This window comes from Pongo pygmaeus, chromosome 13, assembly GCF_028885625.2.
Source record: "Pongo pygmaeus isolate AG05252 chromosome 13, NHGRI_mPonPyg2-v2.0_pri, whole genome shotgun sequence".
In the NCBI taxonomy this organism is placed as follows: domain Eukaryota; kingdom Metazoa; phylum Chordata; class Mammalia; order Primates; family Hominidae; genus Pongo; species Pongo pygmaeus.
Genome location: NC_072386.2, coordinates 52,780,330 through 52,797,991, shown reverse-complemented (window position 1 = coordinate 52,797,991; position 17,662 = coordinate 52,780,330). Strand labels below are relative to the sequence as shown.

General features: G+C 34.2%; 1 protein-coding gene across 5 annotated transcripts in view; it reads left to right on the top strand.

Moving 5' to 3' along the window:
* JAK2 (Janus kinase 2) overlaps nt 1–17,662 on the top strand; it is a 143,870-nt gene that overhangs the window by 79,260 nt on the left and 46,948 nt on the right. For all 5 annotated transcript variants that reach the window (XM_054500549.2, XM_054500545.2, XM_063649551.1 and 2 more), the window contains exons 8-17: nt 1,267–1,424; nt 3,130–3,241; nt 5,468–5,654; nt 6,375–6,502; nt 8,947–9,081; nt 10,164–10,251; nt 13,954–14,081; nt 14,816–14,954; nt 16,724–16,875; nt 17,028–17,178. In XM_054500549.2, coding sequence (XP_054356524.1) covers nt 1,267–1,424; nt 3,130–3,241; nt 5,468–5,654; nt 6,375–6,502; nt 8,947–9,081; nt 10,164–10,251; nt 13,954–14,081; nt 14,816–14,954; nt 16,724–16,875; nt 17,028–17,178 — 1,378 coding nt within the window. The remainder of the gene's footprint in view (nt 1–1,266; nt 1,425–3,129; nt 3,242–5,467; nt 5,655–6,374; nt 6,503–8,946; nt 9,082–10,163; nt 10,252–13,953; nt 14,082–14,815; nt 14,955–16,723; nt 16,876–17,027; nt 17,179–17,662) is intronic.

Here is a 17,662-nt window from a genome sequence, read left to right as displayed (position 1 = left end):
ATCTTCTATATATTTAAATAAAAAATTGTATAAGAGTGTTTTGCAGTTTTTGTTAATTATTGATATTTCATCCTCTTTGTTACAAATGGGGCTTTTTTCATTATATAACTGACTTTTTGTATGTAAAAATATAATACGTATATATATTTTCCCATTTAAGTAACATGCTGCATTTTTGGCTGACCATATGTTCACATATGTATTAAGATACAATCAGGCCGGGCATGGTGATTCACGCGTGTAATCCTAGCACTTTGGGAGGCCAAGGCGGGTGGATCATTAGGTCAGGAGTTTGAGACCAGCCTGGCCAACATGTTGAAACTCTGTCTCTACTAAAAATAACAAAAATTAGCCGGGCGTCTTGGCGTGTGCCTGTAGTCCCAGCTTTTTGGGAGACTGAGACAGGAGAATCACTTGAACCCAGGAGGCAGAAGTTGCAGTGAGCTGAGATCGTGCCATTGCACTCCAGCCTGGGCGACAGAGCAAGACTCTGACTGGGGGCGGGCGGGGGGCACGGGGGACAAAAAAAAAAATCATAGCATAGCTACATATCCTAACATTTTAGTTTGTAGCATGAATACTTTAGCCGTATATAATTGTTATGTAGGGCTGATGCTGTGGCTCACGCCTGTAACCCCAACACTTTGGGAGACTGAGGTGGGTGGATCACTTGATGTCAGGAGTTGGAGACCAGCCTGGCCAACATGGCGAGAACTTGTCTTTACTAAAAATACAAAAATTAGCTGGGCATGGTGGCATATGCCTGTAATCCCAGCTACTCATGAGGGTAAGGTGGGTGGATCGCTTGAGCCTGGGAGGTGGAGGTTGCAGTGAGCCAAGATTGTGCCAGTGCACTTCAGCCTGGGCAATGGAGCAAGACTCTCAAAAAAAAAAAAAAAAAAAAAAAAGAAAAAAAGAAATGCTCATGATTTCTAATGTCAACTTTTATATCATATTAAATAGATTTCTAGCTGAGATAACTGGTATATTAGTCTAAGAAGGACATTGGAAAATAAAGTAAAATGATGGATATAGAGTGAACTATAACTGGGAAGGTATGATAATCTGTATTTAGGAGGATCTTAAATATCAGACATAAGAATTTGTAATTCATATTGAGTACTGAGCCATAAAAGATGTGAGCAATTTAGAAGAAAATGTATTTAGGCGAATTACTCTACAAACATGGAATGAAGAAAATTTTCAATATTTAACATGGAGTTGACTTTCTAAAAGGTGCTATTTCTTTTTCTTTTCTCTGGTCAGGAAATTGAACTTAGCTCATTAAGGGAAGCTTTGTCTTTTGTGTCATTAATTGATGGATATTATAGATTAACTGCAGATGCACATCATTACCTCTGTAAAGAAGTAGCACCTCCAACAGTGCTTGAAAATATACAAAGCAACTGTCATGGCCCAATTTCGTGAGTAATACAGACTTAAAAGTAAATTTTTAGAAAAGTAAATGATATATTTACAAAGAAGATTTAACAGAGTGATACATGTATGTTTAGAAAAAAATACATTAATTTGACAACGTTTTTTAAACAAAAGGCTATTTGCAATCAGATTACATAATGATTAGAATTATTTAGTGTATAATTTACCATCTGTATCCCAATCTATAATATTTATAAGTTGTACAAGTTTAACATTTGTTAATCATGCCTATGTGTGATTCACTCCTGTATGTTACTAAAAAAGAAAGACCTCCAATTTATGTTTTATTAATTTTAAAATACTGCAAGGAAGCCACAGTGCAAAATTTGAAAATTCTTTATGTTTGGATAGTCCATCTCCTTCTACTGAAAGTTTCAAACACAAGATATAGATGATGTCCACATTTCTAGACTAGTGCTATGTAGAACTTTCTGCAGTGATGAAAATATTCTGTATCTGTGCTGTGTAACACAGTAGCCACTAGCTACATGTGGCTGTTTAGCATTTGAGATGTGGCTGTTTAGCATTTGAGATGTGGCTGTTTAGCATTTGAGATGTGGCTGTTTAGCATTTGAGATGTGGCTAGTGCAACCGAGGAACTGAATTTTAATTTAATTTTAATTTCTTTACATTTAAATAGCTACATGTGGCTAGTAACTATCATATTGGCTCACACAGTTGTAGATCCTTACTTTAATACTGGGTAAAGCTAGCTATCATGCATAACATCTACTTAGCTTAAGTCCTAATGATCTCTTAGCTAGGATGTGGTTTATGTTGACAACAAATTTGAATAACTCGAGCAAAGGGAAAATCTGGGATCATGAGCATATTATGTTCTTTGCATTTAACCTACCCCTAAATATTTGAGAAAATATATCTTGGGTAATATAAAGACTTGATTTAGTCTATGCTTAATATTTATTTAGTAATGAATATTGTTGCTATGAAAAAGTTGTACTACTTGAACTTTGTCTGTAATTTACATGTTTAATATTTTTAAAACTCCTTGCCTTTATTCATGTATCCATAAATTCATTCAAACATTCTTTTATTTACATTTACTGAGTAACTACTATGTGTAAGCATTGGTTTGTATATTAGAAATATGGTGATAAGTGAAACAGAATGATTCTTTCTTTTGTATAGATTATATTTTGCTTTTCTTTCAGGGTGTGCAGCTTCAGAAAACATAGAAAATTTTAAAAATCAGTAGTCTTTGTCAGTTGCCATGGTTCTTCTCTTAGACTTCGTTATCATACTAAATAATAAAATCATGCATTCAGATTTTTATGTCAGTAACTGCTATGGCAGAAGAGATACAAGTATTTTCTGACATATTATCTTTATAGTTAAATGAAGGTTTCTGAGAGTATGGTTTAAAAAATATTAACTTTGTAATTAGCAGGCAGAAAAATCAAATGAACAAATTGCTCTTTGTGATTTTGTCTTATAAATACCTTTTATTGGTTTTTAAAGCTATATAATTGTCCCTTGAAGTGGTTTGAACTTACTGCAAAATAGCTTGGTACTTTGATTTTTTCCTTTGAAAGATTATTGCTAAACATACAAAGTAGAGGAGACAATTCTGACAGTTTTAGATTTGACTTTTGATTGTTGTAGATGACACTTGGTCATAATGTTATGGTGCTTGATATATTATTCAAATTGCTTCTTCTTTACCTTTAGGATGGATTTTGCCATTAGCAAACTGAAGAAGGCAGGTAATCAGACTGGACTGTATGTACTTCGATGCAGTCCTAAGGACTTTAATAAATATTTTTTGACTTTTGCTGTCGAGGTTAGTATGTCACACTTATTAGTGGTAACACTTTATTTAGTTCACTTAATTTCCTCTCCATATTTGTTTGCCATATTTCCTTTTTAATACTCAGAATTATAGCTTTGGATATGATAACTAGTATAATGCTTAATTTCCTCAGAGATTCTGTACAAATAAACAAGATATAATTCCCAGGGTTTATATAAAAATATAAAATAATTTATAATGTCTATCTTTTTATTTTGCATTTATTTTATTTTCTGATGTTTTGGTGTTACCAGTGTGTTAAAAGGTATTTCATCAAGTGTCTTGATGTTTCTTTGTTTCGCAAAACTGGAAATCTTTGCCACATCATGTAGAACAGAATAAATAGGAAGCAAATTTTCTGTTTATTAACAGTGGTTACAGAATTAGAGGAAACAGAATTAGAGAAAAATAGGGCAATAACAAACAAACAGAAACATTAAAGCACTTTTAACTGATGATTTTCTAATATTAAGAATAGTGGTCTACAATGCATGTTTTAAAGGTAAAACTGCAATGAAACCCCACTGTTAATACAGATCATTTTGGATCTCATCTATGATTATATACTATCACTTATGAGGCAATTTCATGGTATAAATCCTAAGAAACTATAGAAGCTTCCAAATTTATCTTGCTTTTTTAAAACAGAAAAAAATATTCAATTATTTTAATTTTTATAAAATGCAACTTATATTTGGCATATGTAGAGGGTAGATTACTTACAGAAGGGAGGTTATGCCATCACTTTACCTTTGTGTAAAACTGGTAATCTATCCTAATTTCAAAGTATCCTCTTACTATAACAGATAATAGTACATTATATTCAAGTATCAATTCAAATATATATATATATATTTTATGTTCACTGTATGTGCCAAGCCTAATATGAGAGCTATGTATTATAGAGTTTATGCTACAGCCCTACCTTCAGGAAACTTATCTACTAGACAAACAAAAATTTTCAAGTATACAAAAAATTCTAAATCGAACATTGTAATTATCTAGCATAGGCAAATATAGACAGTAACAGACAGGTTTACAATTATTAAGAAAGGGTGGCCGGGTGTGGTAGCTCACGCCTGTAATACCAGCACTTTGGGAGGCCAAGATGGGTGGATCACGAGGTCAAGAGATTGAGACCATCCTGGCCAATGTGGTGAAATGGTGAAACCCTGTCTCTACCAAAATTACAAAAATTAGCTGGGTGTGGTGGTGTGCACCTGTAGTCCAGCTACTCGGGAGGCTGAGGCAGGAGAAGCGCTTGAACCCGGGAGGTGGAGGTTGCAGTGAGCCAAGATTGTGCCACTGCACTCCAGCCTGGCGACAGAGTGAGACACCGTCTCAAAAAAAAAAAAAAAACAAAAAAAAAAAACCAAGAAAGGTTATTAAGGTTATTTGGCATAGGAAGAACTTGATTGACCTTGAGGTATTGGTAGATTTTATATAAATGTTTCTGAGTAGAATGAATATGTTTATAAAATGTACCTTAAAAATAGATGAACAAGTTCATAATATAGTGCATAAGACAAATATTTAAAAACTGCAAAATATTAAAAATGTCATATTAAAAATAATTATACAGATACAATGGTGGTGCAGTGGAATGGCTGTATGTTTACCTTTGCTTGTGCAAAGAGGTGAGCATTAGAGAGGACCTCTTAGAAAAAGTGGTACTTGAACTGAGTTTTGATGAATGAATAAAGGTTCATTGCTCAGAAGAAGTGGGTATACATTCTTAGGTAGAGAGATAGCATGAAGAGTTATCAAGGCATGAAGCAGCATGGCATTTGCTTAAAATGATTTAAGTCATTTAATATGGGTGGAACATAGGTTGTATGTTGGCAGTGACAGGAGCTGAGATTGGAGATGGAGGCAGAAACCAGCTCATGGAAGGTTCTATATGCTACATTTGTTTTAGGCTTTATCTTATAAATGATGGAAAACTATTAAGGATGGTATTATTGTTGCTATTAATTATCATTGCCTTCTTACATGCTTTTTCATAAAATCAACTTTTAAACCACTTTTGTAGGCTGAGAAATTGTAAATTACCCTTTTGAGGAACTAAGTACTTCTATCACTATACTGGCACTACATCGGATTCATGGTTCAAATGTTTATTCTCTTGCTTGCTCTTGTGATATCATTTTGTCAGAATAATCACTGTGATGTCCATTGTGACAATCCCTCCCTTTCTTTATAATTAAACTTATACAGCGAGAAAATGTCATTGAATATAAACACTGTTTAATTACAAAAAATGAGAATGAAGAGTACAACCTCAGTGGGACAAAGAAGAACTTCAGCAGTCTTAAAGATCTTTTGAATTGTTACCAGATGGAAACTGTTCGCTCAGACAATATAATTTTCCAGTTTACTAAATGCTGTCCCCCAAAGCCAAAAGGTAAGATAATTTTCTAGTTATTTTTAAATTACTGGTCATGGATTGTTTATGTGGTGTGAAGTATCTTCAGTACATTGATTTCAAAGGATATATGAAAGAAGCAGCTCTAAAAGTTAATTATATCTTATTCTATTGTACAAGCATCATCAAATAAGATTGTTTACTTTGGTTTTGGTGGTGTAGAAGTGACTTGAAGTTCAATTATTCTAAAATGAGATTTTAAACATAATAATTGTGTGGTATGATGTCATTTATTGAACTGGAAGATCTCACTACTAAATTCTTATGTTGTTTTAAGTAAAAATTTTCATATACTTTGAGGATTTTAATTTCTGTATTTTAAAAATAAAGATAGTAAAGTTGGAAATTCCTTGAAATAATGAGCCTTACTATTAAAAATTATTAAAATTCCTGAAAAATTGTATGAGTTAAGGAAGTTACTATAATTTTGAATTAATGAATAACTAGTAGGAATACATCAAAAACCAAATTACATTAGTTAAGGAACTGATTATAATTTTGAATGTATGAAGTAACTAAGAAGAAAACATCAAAGTTCAATGAGTTGACCCCTAAAATAATTTTCTATTATAAAAAAAGAACAATTAGGAGTTACTAAGCATTTCTTATACATAGAACACATTTCATTTTACTCCTCTTTGGAGCAATTCATATTTTCAGTGTATTTTGACGTGATATACATGTATTTTATTTTTTCAGATAAATCAAACCTTCTAGTCTTCAGAACGAATGGTGTTTCTGACGTACCAACCTCACCAACATTACAGAGGCCTACTCATATGAACCAAATGGTGTTTCACAAAATCAGAAATGAAGATTTGATATTTGTAAGTCATTAGATACTGATTACTGTCTTTTTTGGCCTTTTAAAACAACATCTGTTTTCTTGATTTACATTCATGTGACATTGGAATTATTTTGTTATAACATATACAAATTTAGTTGTGATTTAAATATTTTTCTTGTGAAAAATATATCAACCCTGTGTTAGATGTTAGCAAAATTAATTATCTTAATTATCCTAAGAATGGCATCTTAATTTTCTTTTTGGAAATTTAAAAATGATTCTTCACAATCTTAAATTAAAAATTAAAAATCTATAAAGACCTATATTGTAACTCTCAAGTTCTCAAGAAAGTAAGGGAAATTCAAGGGTTTAAAAATAAAGAAGAAACTGAGAAAAAAATCCAGCCATCTCTCAGTGTCCATGAGGGATTGGTTCCAGGACTACCCATGGATACCAAAATCTGAGGATACTTAAGTGGAACCTGTGGATATGAAAAGTTGGCCCTCTATATACACGGGTTTTGCATCCTATGAACACTGTATTTCTTTTTTAAAATAACTAATTCTTTTTAAAAATTATTTATTTATTTTTTAGAGCAGGACTTGCTCCGTCACCCAGGCTGGAGTGCAGAAATACTATATTTTCCAACTGAGTTTCCTTGCAGATGCAGAACCCGCCTTGCCAGTACAGAGGGCCCACCGGATTTATTGAAAAAAATCCACATATAAATGGACCTGTGCAGTCCAAACCCATGCTGTTCAAGGGTCAACTGTAGTACATAAGATCTGATAATCTGGCTGCCAGGTGGTGAGGGTTGATGATCAGCCACATTTATCAAGGGGGTTAAGATTTAAAAGCAATTTAAAAGGGCCAGGTCTCAGACCTGGGCAAGGCCAGGAGTTAAAAGTGAGACTATCCCTGAATAAAACCAGGATACTTAAGTGAATATACATCCTCAGTAAAACAATATATAGAATGTGAAAAATTCACCCGCTAGCAAGCAGAGAAGAAAAGGAATATTGTCATTTTTAATTGGGCTTCTAGTGAGGAAAAGGAGTCTCTCCTAAGAATTTGTCATCATAAGCTTTTGAATTTGGGCTTCATTGTACTACCTACATAGACTGAGAAATCCTAATTAAAAGTGGTACTCTCCTAATATTGTGTGGTGCTTGGAAGAAACAAAAAAATCTTTTCGGAACCACATACTCTTAACCTAGGCAACCCATAATTTCCACAGATAAAACCATTCCAAACATAAGCTTTTAATAGAAAATTTATAAACATACAAGGAAATAATGCAGGATTAAGAGTCAGTAGACCAACAAACATCAAAATTAGAACTCCAGGAACTTCCTATCACAGAATTTCCAGATACAGACTATAAAATACATATACATGTTTAAAGATAGAAAAGGAATTGAAACCACGGAGAAATAATAAGACATTGTTTTAATAAACACAAAAGATTTCAGGAAAAAGGCATAGAAATGGTAAATATCCTCATTGACATTAAAACAGAATATACAGGATGAAAAGGAAATTACTTATAGCTGAAGAGAGATGTAGTGAACCTTAAGATAGATCTGAAGAAATTATTAAGAATGCCCCAGTTAGGGAGAAAGAAATGGATTATATGAAAGAGGGATTAAGGGGCATGGAAGGCAAAATGAGAAAGACCCAACTGATATCTGAGCTCTATAAGGAGACAATAGATAGAATTAGCCAGAATGGTAAAGACAAGAATCTTCACGTGAGTAACAAGAAACAGAGTGGCCAGGTAACTTGACTCAACATTACAAATCTAGTAAATAGTAGACCTTGGATTTGAACACAAGCAGCCTTACTGCAGAGTGCAGGCTTTCAACAACTACTTTGTAAAGATATGCAAGAAATACTAGTATTAGTAGTAATAGCTAATACTTAATGCACATTTACTATGTGTCATGGACTGTGCTAAGTGCTTTTATGTATTTATTCACTTATTGTTCATAACAATCCTATGGGAAAATAGTTATTATTCTCATTTTTCAGATGAAGAAACCAAGACAGCTGCAGTACAGAGATTAAATAGCCCGTTCAAGGTCATACAAGTGGTAATAAGAAAAAGTCAGATATTCTGCCTCTGCAGACCACATTCTCTAGTGCGCTAGTAGGAAAGGCAAAGAAAATGATTCTCATGTAAGCAAATGTAGGTAAACACTGACTCTATTTTTAAAAAGTGACAATTATAGCCCATTCAGGAGATTTCAAAACCGAGTAGGGCCAAAATACACTTAATTCATTAATCCTTGTTTTCTGTCTCTTATTACTATTTAACGATGCAGAATAAAAGCATTAATTTGGAGTCTTAAATCTGGGTTTAGATTCTAAGGAAAATACTTGCTTATGGATTTAAAAAAATTCTTCCTCACTGAATGTATTTTCTTGTTCCTACTTTGTTCTCCATCTTTACTCATTCTTTTCTTTTACCTTTTTCTCTTGAAGAATGAAAGCCTTGGCCAAGGCACTTTTACAAAGATTTTTAAAGGCGTACGAAGAGAAGTAGGAGACTACGGTCAACTGCATGAAACAGAAGTTCTTTTAAAAGTTCTGGATAAAGCACATAGAAACTATTCAGAGGTGTGTATGTTCTTTATATCGTTCATGTAGTTTATGCTGTTTAAAGATGTGCTCTCATATGCATACAACGTACTCATGTGTGCAGCTTTTCAAAATTGTAATTTTTAAATGTGTCAAGGACTTTTCTGAGGATACATTATTGTGGGGCTATAGAATTACAGGGTTTGAAAATTACCGGATTAAAAAAATTAATTCCAAACTAATTATGTTTAGCATTATGTTAGGTGTGTTATTACATTTCTGCATATACTGTGGCCTTGATTTTCAAACTTGGCTCCCCAGAGCTTTATGGGTTACACAGAAGTTCCTCTACAATTACATTTGTTTCAAAAAAACACAAAAAACCAAGTTTCAAAGGCACTGTACTAAGGAACATGCTTAGTGAAATCTAGATGCCTCTGGGCATCATCCGGAGATGCTAGCTGGCAGACCCCGTGGCCAGTTGCCAGAGCTCTGAAGATAGCAAGATATGATACTTACAATATCTTAAAGGGTGTTAGTGGGTGTTAGAAGATGATGTGAAAAGTTCAAGCCAAAGAGTTGTTCTAATCCAGAACACCACAGTATTGGTGATCGTGATTCACTAATCATACCCAGGGGTTCTAGTCAAAGTTCAGTTGAATTAGAGTGATGTTAAAACTATGCTAGTATCCTGACACAGATGTCGTGATATTTTATCTGCACATTCTTAATTCTTTAGCAAGTGTTATTTAAAGGCTACATCCATCTACCTCAGTTTCCTATATCTATCTCTGACATCTACCTCTAGTTGTACTTCTGTCCTCTATTTCAGGTGTTATGGGTCAAGCCTGTTTGACTGGCATTATTCATGATTCCTGTACCACTCTTGCGCTCTCTCACTTTGATCTCCATATTCCAGGCTTACACAGGGGTTTCCTCAGAATGTTGATGGCAGTTGCAGGTCCATATAAAGGGACCAAAGCACATTGTATCCTTATCTATAGTCATGCTGAGAGTAGGAGAAAGTGCATCTTTATTATGGCAGAGAGAATTTTCTGAACTGAGTACTTATGGACAACAGTCAAACAACAGTTCTTTGTACTTTTTTTTCTTTTCCTTAGTCTTTCTTTGAAGCAGCAAGCATGATGAGCAAGCTTTCTCACAAGCATTTGGTTTTAAATTATGGAGTATGTGTCTGTGGAGACGAAAGTAAGTAAAACTACAGGCTTTCTAATGCCTTTCTCAGAGCATCTGTTTTTGTTTATATAGAAAATTCAGTTTCAGGATCACAGCTAGGTGTCAGTGTAAACCATAATTTAACAGGAGTTAAATATTTTTGAAACTGAAAACACTGTGGGACTGTTCAGTTATATCTTGTGAAAAAGGAAAGCAATGAAGTTAAAAGTAGAAGGTTACAATGCCCGAACAATAGAGTATTGTAGTAAACAAATGTCTATAAAACATTTTGTGTTCATGATAGCAAAAGAGATTATGGCAGGTTCAACATAACATTGGAATAACTGGACTTTTCAGTACAAACTTATCTGGAATTATGAAGACAAAGCATATAAATGATACACTTAATTTTTAATGGAACTGACAGAAATGATTATGTTGATATGATACTAGATATATTTTTTGGCTAAATTTAGGTGTTCATAGAAACTACTAAAAGTATAAATCATACCTCATGCTTTAATAGTATACAGGCATGCCTCATTTTATTGCACCTTGCTTTATTGTGCTTCTTAGATATTGTATTTTTTACATACTGAAGGTTTATGGCAACCCAGTGTCTAGCAACTCTGTCAGCAACGTTTTTCCAACAGCATGTGCTCATTTCATGTCTCTGGGTCGTATTTTGGTAATTCTAGCAACATTTCAAACTTTAAAAAAATCGTATGGTGATCTGTGATCAGTAATATTTAATGTTAGTATTGTAATTATTCTGGGGTGTCCCAAACAGAGAGAATATAAGAAGGCAAACTTCATAGATAAATGCAGTGTGTGCTCTGACTGTTCCATGAATGAGCCATTCCTCTGTCTCTCTCCCTCTCCTGGGGCCTCCCTATTCCCCGAGACGACAATATTAAAATTAGGCCATTTAATAATCCCACAATGGTCTTTAAACGTTCAAGTGAAAGGAAGATTCACCCATCTCTCACTTTAAATCGAAAGCTAGAAATGAAGCAGCAAATGCTGATGTGGAAGCTGCAGCAGTTATCCAGAAGATCTAGCAAAGACCATTGATGAAGATGGCCTAGAGAGGAAGGCATGCTGAAAGCCAAGACAGGCTGAAAGCTAGGCCTCTTGCACTAAAAAGGCAAGTTATGAATCCAAAGGAAAAGTCCTTGAAGGAAACTGAAAGTGCTACTCCTGTGAGCACATAAATTACAAGAAAGTGAAACAGTCTTATTGATGATACAGAGAAAGTTCTAGATAGAAGATCAAACCAGTCACAACATTCCCTTGAGCCAAAGCCCAATCTAGAGCAAGATATTAATGCTCTTCAATTCTATGAAGGCTGAGAGAGGTAAGGAAGCTGCAGAAGAAAAGTTGGAAGCTAGCAGAGGTTGGTTCATGAGGTTTAAGAAAAGAAGCCATGTCCACAGCATAAGTGCAAGGTGAAGCAGCAAATGCTGATGTGGAAGCTACAGCAAGTTATCCAGAAGATCTAGCAAGGACCATTGATGAAGATGGTGACACTAACAAACAGATTTTCAAATGTAAACAAAACAGCCTTCTGTTGGAAGAATATGCCATCTAGGACTTCCACGGCTAGACAGAAGTCAGTGCTTGCCTTCAAAGCTTCAAAGGACAGGCTGACCCTCTTGCTAAGGGCCAATGCCATTGGTGACTTGAAATTCAAACCAGCGCTCGTTTACCATTCCAAAAAATCCCAGGGCTCTGTGAATTATGCTAAGTCTACTCTGCCTGTGCTCTATAAATGGAACAACAAAGCCTGGATGACAGCACATCTGTTTATAGCATGGTTTATTGACTATTTTAAGCCCATTGTTGAGATCTGCTCAGAAAAAAAGATTTCTTTCAAAGTATTACTGATCATTGACAACGCACCTGGTCACCCAAGAGCTCTGACGGAGATGTACAAGGATATTCATGTTATTTTCAGGCCTGGTGACACAACATCCATTCTGTAGTCCATGGATCAAGGAGTAATTTCAACTTTCCAGTCTTATTATCTAAGAAATACATTTTGTAAGGCTAAGCTGCCATAGATAGTGATTCCTCTGGTGGATCTGGGTAAAGTAAGTAGAAAAACTTATGGAAAGGATTCACCATTCTAGATGCCAGGAATAGCATTCATGGTTTATGGAAGGAGATCAAAAGGGCAGCATTAATAGGAATTTGGAAAAAGTTCATTCTAACCCTCCTGGATGACTTTGACGGATATGGTACTTTAATGAAGGAAGTCACTGCAGAGGTGTTGGAAACAGAGAACAAAGAAGTGGAGCTTGAAGATGTGACTCAATTGCTACAATCTCATGATAAGCCCTGAAAGAAGGAGGAGTTGCTTCTTATGGATAAGCAAAGAAAGTGGTTTCTTAAGATGGAAACTACTCCTAGTGATGATGCTGTGAACATTGTGAAATGACAACAAAGGGTTTGGAATTTTACATAAACTTGATTGATAAAGCAGTGGCAGGGTTTGAGAGGACTGACCCTGTAAAGTTCTACTGTGGGTAGAATGCTATCAAACAGCATTGCATGCTACAGAGAAATCTTTCATGAAAGGAAGAGTCTGCAGTGAATTTCATTGTCTTATTTTAAGAAACTGCCACAGCCACCCGAACTTTAAGCAGCCACCACCATGATCAGTCAGCAGCGATTAACATCAAGCAAAAAGATTACAACTTTCTGAAGGCTCAGATTATCATTAGCACCTTTTTTGGCAATAAAGTATTTTTAAAAAGATATATTCTTTGTTTTTTTTTAAGATATAACGCTGTTGCACACTAAATAGACTCCATTATAGTGTATATACAAGTTTTATATGTATTGGGATACCAAGAAATTTATGACTTGCTTTATTATGGTAGTCTAAAACCAAACTGGTAATATCTTTGAGGTATGCCTGTATTTTAGTGCCTCACAAAGTTTACATTCAAGAAAATTGTTTATATAATTCCCTATTTTCCACTAGTAATGCAGATTAAATACACATCTACACTTGTATAACATTTTTTCATATCTTTGAAAATTGATAGTCTTTTCAAAAGCAGTGGTTTGGAACCTGTTATATGGAGGTATCTGAGAGGCTCCTGTGGACCACGAAGGAATCCAGGATTGTTTTTGGAAGCCAACACTTGTTTTTCTGGCAAAATATGTTTTATATTTTTTTTTTTTAAAAGTTTTAAAGATAAAGCAGTGCAAAACATTTTTGTATTTTTTGCAGAATTAAAAGATTAAATGGAGCTGGGACTCAAATTCTCATTTATGTCTATAATACTATAGACATTGTTAGTAATTTTTGTGTGTAGAACTTCAGGAAGGTTTGAATGTCTAAAAAGTTATGTGGAAGAGAAATTAAGTGAGAAATTTTCATTTATTTTTAAAAACCAGCCATAATTCAGTACTAATATATAAAGGTGTGCTGGTATATTATATATTATACATTTATGTTATATATAATAATATATAATTGTTTAGACTCCTACTCTTGCTGTTGTAAGTAAACTAAAAACCAAAAATATAATGCTGTGTATCCATTAAGTTTTCTTTAAAGTTGGCTGTGTATCCATTAAGTTTTCTTTAAGTTGTGAGTTTTGCCTAATTTAATTTCTTTACCTATAATAGTCACATGTAAGTATAAATATAAAGTTTTAAATTACATACATTTAATTATATTTATACTTAAGCCTTTTTATTATTACTTATATTTTAATGCAGATATTCTGGTTCAGGAGTTTGTAAAATTTGGATCACTAGATACATATCTGAAAAAGAATAAAAATTGTATAAATATATTATGGAAACTTGAAGTTGCTAAACAGTTGGCATGGGCCATGCATTTTCTAGTAAGTAGTACAACCTTTTTATCAAAAGATACTATTTTATTTTATAAAACAATATACAAATTATCTTTACCTGGAAACAAAAAATAAATCAGTAATTGGATGCCAATTCATGTAAAATAGTCTGTGTTAGCTGATAAAAGAGATAACTTTAGGCATATGTTTATGTATGTAAAATCACTTTTGAAAAAAGTTTTGTCATCCTATCAATATCTTAGAACTACTAATAGACAATCTGTATGTTGTGTCTTTTGGATTTAGAAAATTCAACCAAAAATTATGCAGAAGTATGTGCTTCTGTATTTTGGGCCATTGTACATTATGATCCATGAGAAAGCAGTGTTGACAGAGAAGAATACCAGGGGCCCTGCCAGTCATCAGACCCCTCAGGGTGCACCTATGTCCTGCTGCAGAACTGAAGTAGTATTTCTTAATGTCAGCTCCCATCCAGAAACACAAACCATCTCAGCCTTAGAATTCATGTGAAATGGCATTGGTAGTTTTAATTTATTCATTTCATCACAAGCATAGATTATTGTGTTATTTAAAATGTAAAACAGGAAGCATAGTTAGGAGTCATAAATTTCCTTTTTTCTCAATGCATGCCTCCAAATTAATATTTATTATACTATCTTATATATTTTTCTTCTTTAAATCTGTTTTGGGGGCTTGAACATACTAAATGCTCCAGTATTTGTGGATTGATATTTGAATATATGTGCGTTTAACTCTAATAGGAAGAAAACACCCTTATTCATGGGAATGTGTGTGCCAAAAATATTCTGCTTATCAGAGAAGAAGACAGGAAGACAGGAAATCCTCCTTTCATCAAACTTAGTGATCCTGGCATTAGTATTACAGTTTTGCCAAAGGACAGTAAGTTCTAGAGGGATTATATATAATGTTACTAAGCTTTACTTGGGCAGTGGTGTAAAGAGCATGTTAATTTTCCTTGAATTCCATTTAATTGATATGTTCCTGATTAATAATAAAATTATCACTTTTAGCAATTTAAATTGTTAGTTAAATCTTAGTCTCTATTTTTCTTTCTTATAAGCATATAACCATGGACTGTGAGGTGATTTTTTAAAAACAGTTTTAATCTCTAATTATGTATGAAGGACAGGATTTTATCCATTTTTAGTATGAAGTTTTGTAATATTCCTTGAGCCACAAGTAAATTTTCTAAATATTCTTTTCTTCTCGTCACTAAATAAAAATTTAGCCTGAGATCTTAGGATTTTTTTCTACCCTCTGTGAAGAAGTTAGTTTAATTATCCGGCTAATTCTGACTTTTTAAAACCTTAAAAAAACTTTCATTTGTGTTTGTTAATCTTTACTACTTAACACAGTGGGTTAAAAATACAAATTTCAGTCAGATAGTTGAGAGGGGTTTTTTGGGTCTAGATAATTATAACTGAATTTTGTTATCTTAGATAATTTCTCTAATTGGATGTTCTAAATTTAGATTCTAAATTGATCAATTTTTGTGCACTGATGTGTCCTATTTAAGCTAATAGTACTTAAACTTAATGACTTATCTGACAGTGAAGAGAGTGATAACTGGGCAGCAGTACAGGAGTATGGAGTATGGCAGAAAATTCTTACAGGGTCTTACATCTGGTATTCTGGGAAATTTTATCCTTTGGAATGGGAAGTGAAGATGGAAAAAAATATATTCATATGGTGAAGGTATCTGTCAATCAATTTGTCTGTCTGTCTATGTCAGAATACCAGAAAGTAGGGTTATACTGCTTCTTCCTTTCTTGAATACAGTCTTTCTGGTGGAATCAAAGACCACAGAAACTTTACTTGAGAAATTCCATGATTTGAGCAGAGCCCACCTGTATCAATTCCATATACCTAGAATATTTTGGTGCAATTTAGCCATCCATCTGCCATAAATGCTTGTTGGTCCTTGGGGTTTTTTTTTATCTGCAAGTGAGAATTGCCATGGCTATTAAATCATTAGAACATCTCTGAATGATGTAACATTACCTTTACTACTTACGCATTATGAAGAAATACTAAAAAGTATCATGGGGCAATTTTAGGATAAACTATATATAAAAAAAAAAGATTTGGCCAGGCGCAGTGGCTCATGCCTCCAATGCTTTGGGAGGCTGATTGTTTCCTAAAGCGCTTGGGTGGATCACTTAAGCCCAAGAGGTCAAAGCATAGTGAGCTGCAATCGTGCCATTGCACTCTAGCCTGGGTGACAGAGTGACACCCTGTCTCAAAAAAAAAATTTTTTTTTGAAGGTAAAACTAATGGAAAGAGGTTGAGAAAATGGTATGCCAGTTGAGACACTATGGTTTAATAGAAAGATTAGTTGATTCAGAACTCACTGTACAGGATTCTAATTCTGTCTCTGCTGCTAACCAATTGTGTGGCTTTGGGCAGATTACTCAATCGTATGTCTCCATGTTGTCATTGTTAAAGATGAAATATTGAATTAGATGATCTTGAAGGTCCCTTCTGGCTCTTAAGCTTATGCAGTCATGTGCACGTGCACATCCACCCCCTCCAAAATAAAGAAAATAGGCCTGATTATTCAAATGATTTGAACTTTAAAGCTATTTACATATAAAAGATTGGTTTACTTGTGAATTATTTAACCCTACTCTGTTTGTATCATTTAAAAGTTCTTCAGGAGAGAATACCATGGGTACCACCTGAATGCATTGAAAATCCTAAAAATTTAAATTTGGCAACAGACAAATGGAGTTTTGGTACCACTTTGTGGGAAATCTGCAGTGGAGGAGATAAACCTCTAAGTGCTCTGGATTCTCAAAGAGTAAGTTTATATAGACTAAGTTAGAATTACTCTATCTCTGAACTTTCATGTTTCTTTCACATGATTTGTATTTTTTAGCCCATCTAATTTTAAAAAGAAGGTTGGTGTGGCATTACATAATTTATTCTCAGTTTGTGGTTCTTTAATTATAGAAGCTACAATTTTATGAAGATAGGCATCAGCTTCCTGCACCAAAGTGGGCAGAATTAGCAAACCTTATAAATAATTGTATGGATTATGAACCAGATTTCAGGCCTTCTTTCAGAGCCATCATACGAGATCTTAACAGTTTGTTTACTCCAGGTATGTATTTGAATGATCTTATTGATTTTCCAGCTTTCTATCTTTATTGTATTTAATGAATCATTACCAATTTTTAATTCCTTTAAAACATTTTCTTGATGTCATTTGGGCCCTCTTAATTTCTTATGTTCATATGGCTTTTCATGCTTTATACATATTCTAATCTCCTTGACTGAGAATTATTTTCATTTTTATAAGAGGACATTTTCTTTTTTTTTTTTGAGACGGAGTCTTACTCTGTCGCCCAGGCTGGAGTGCAGTGGTGCGATCTCGGCTCACTGCAAGCTCCGCCTCCTGGGTTCATGCCATTCTCCTGCCTCAGCCTCCCGAGTAGCTGGGACTACAGGCGCCCGCCACCACACCCGGCTAATTTTTTGTATTTGTAGTAGAGATGGGGTTTCACCTTGTTAGCCAGGATGGTCTCGATCTCCTGACCTTGTGATCCGCCCGCCTTGGCCTCCCAAAGTGCTGGGATTACAGGCTT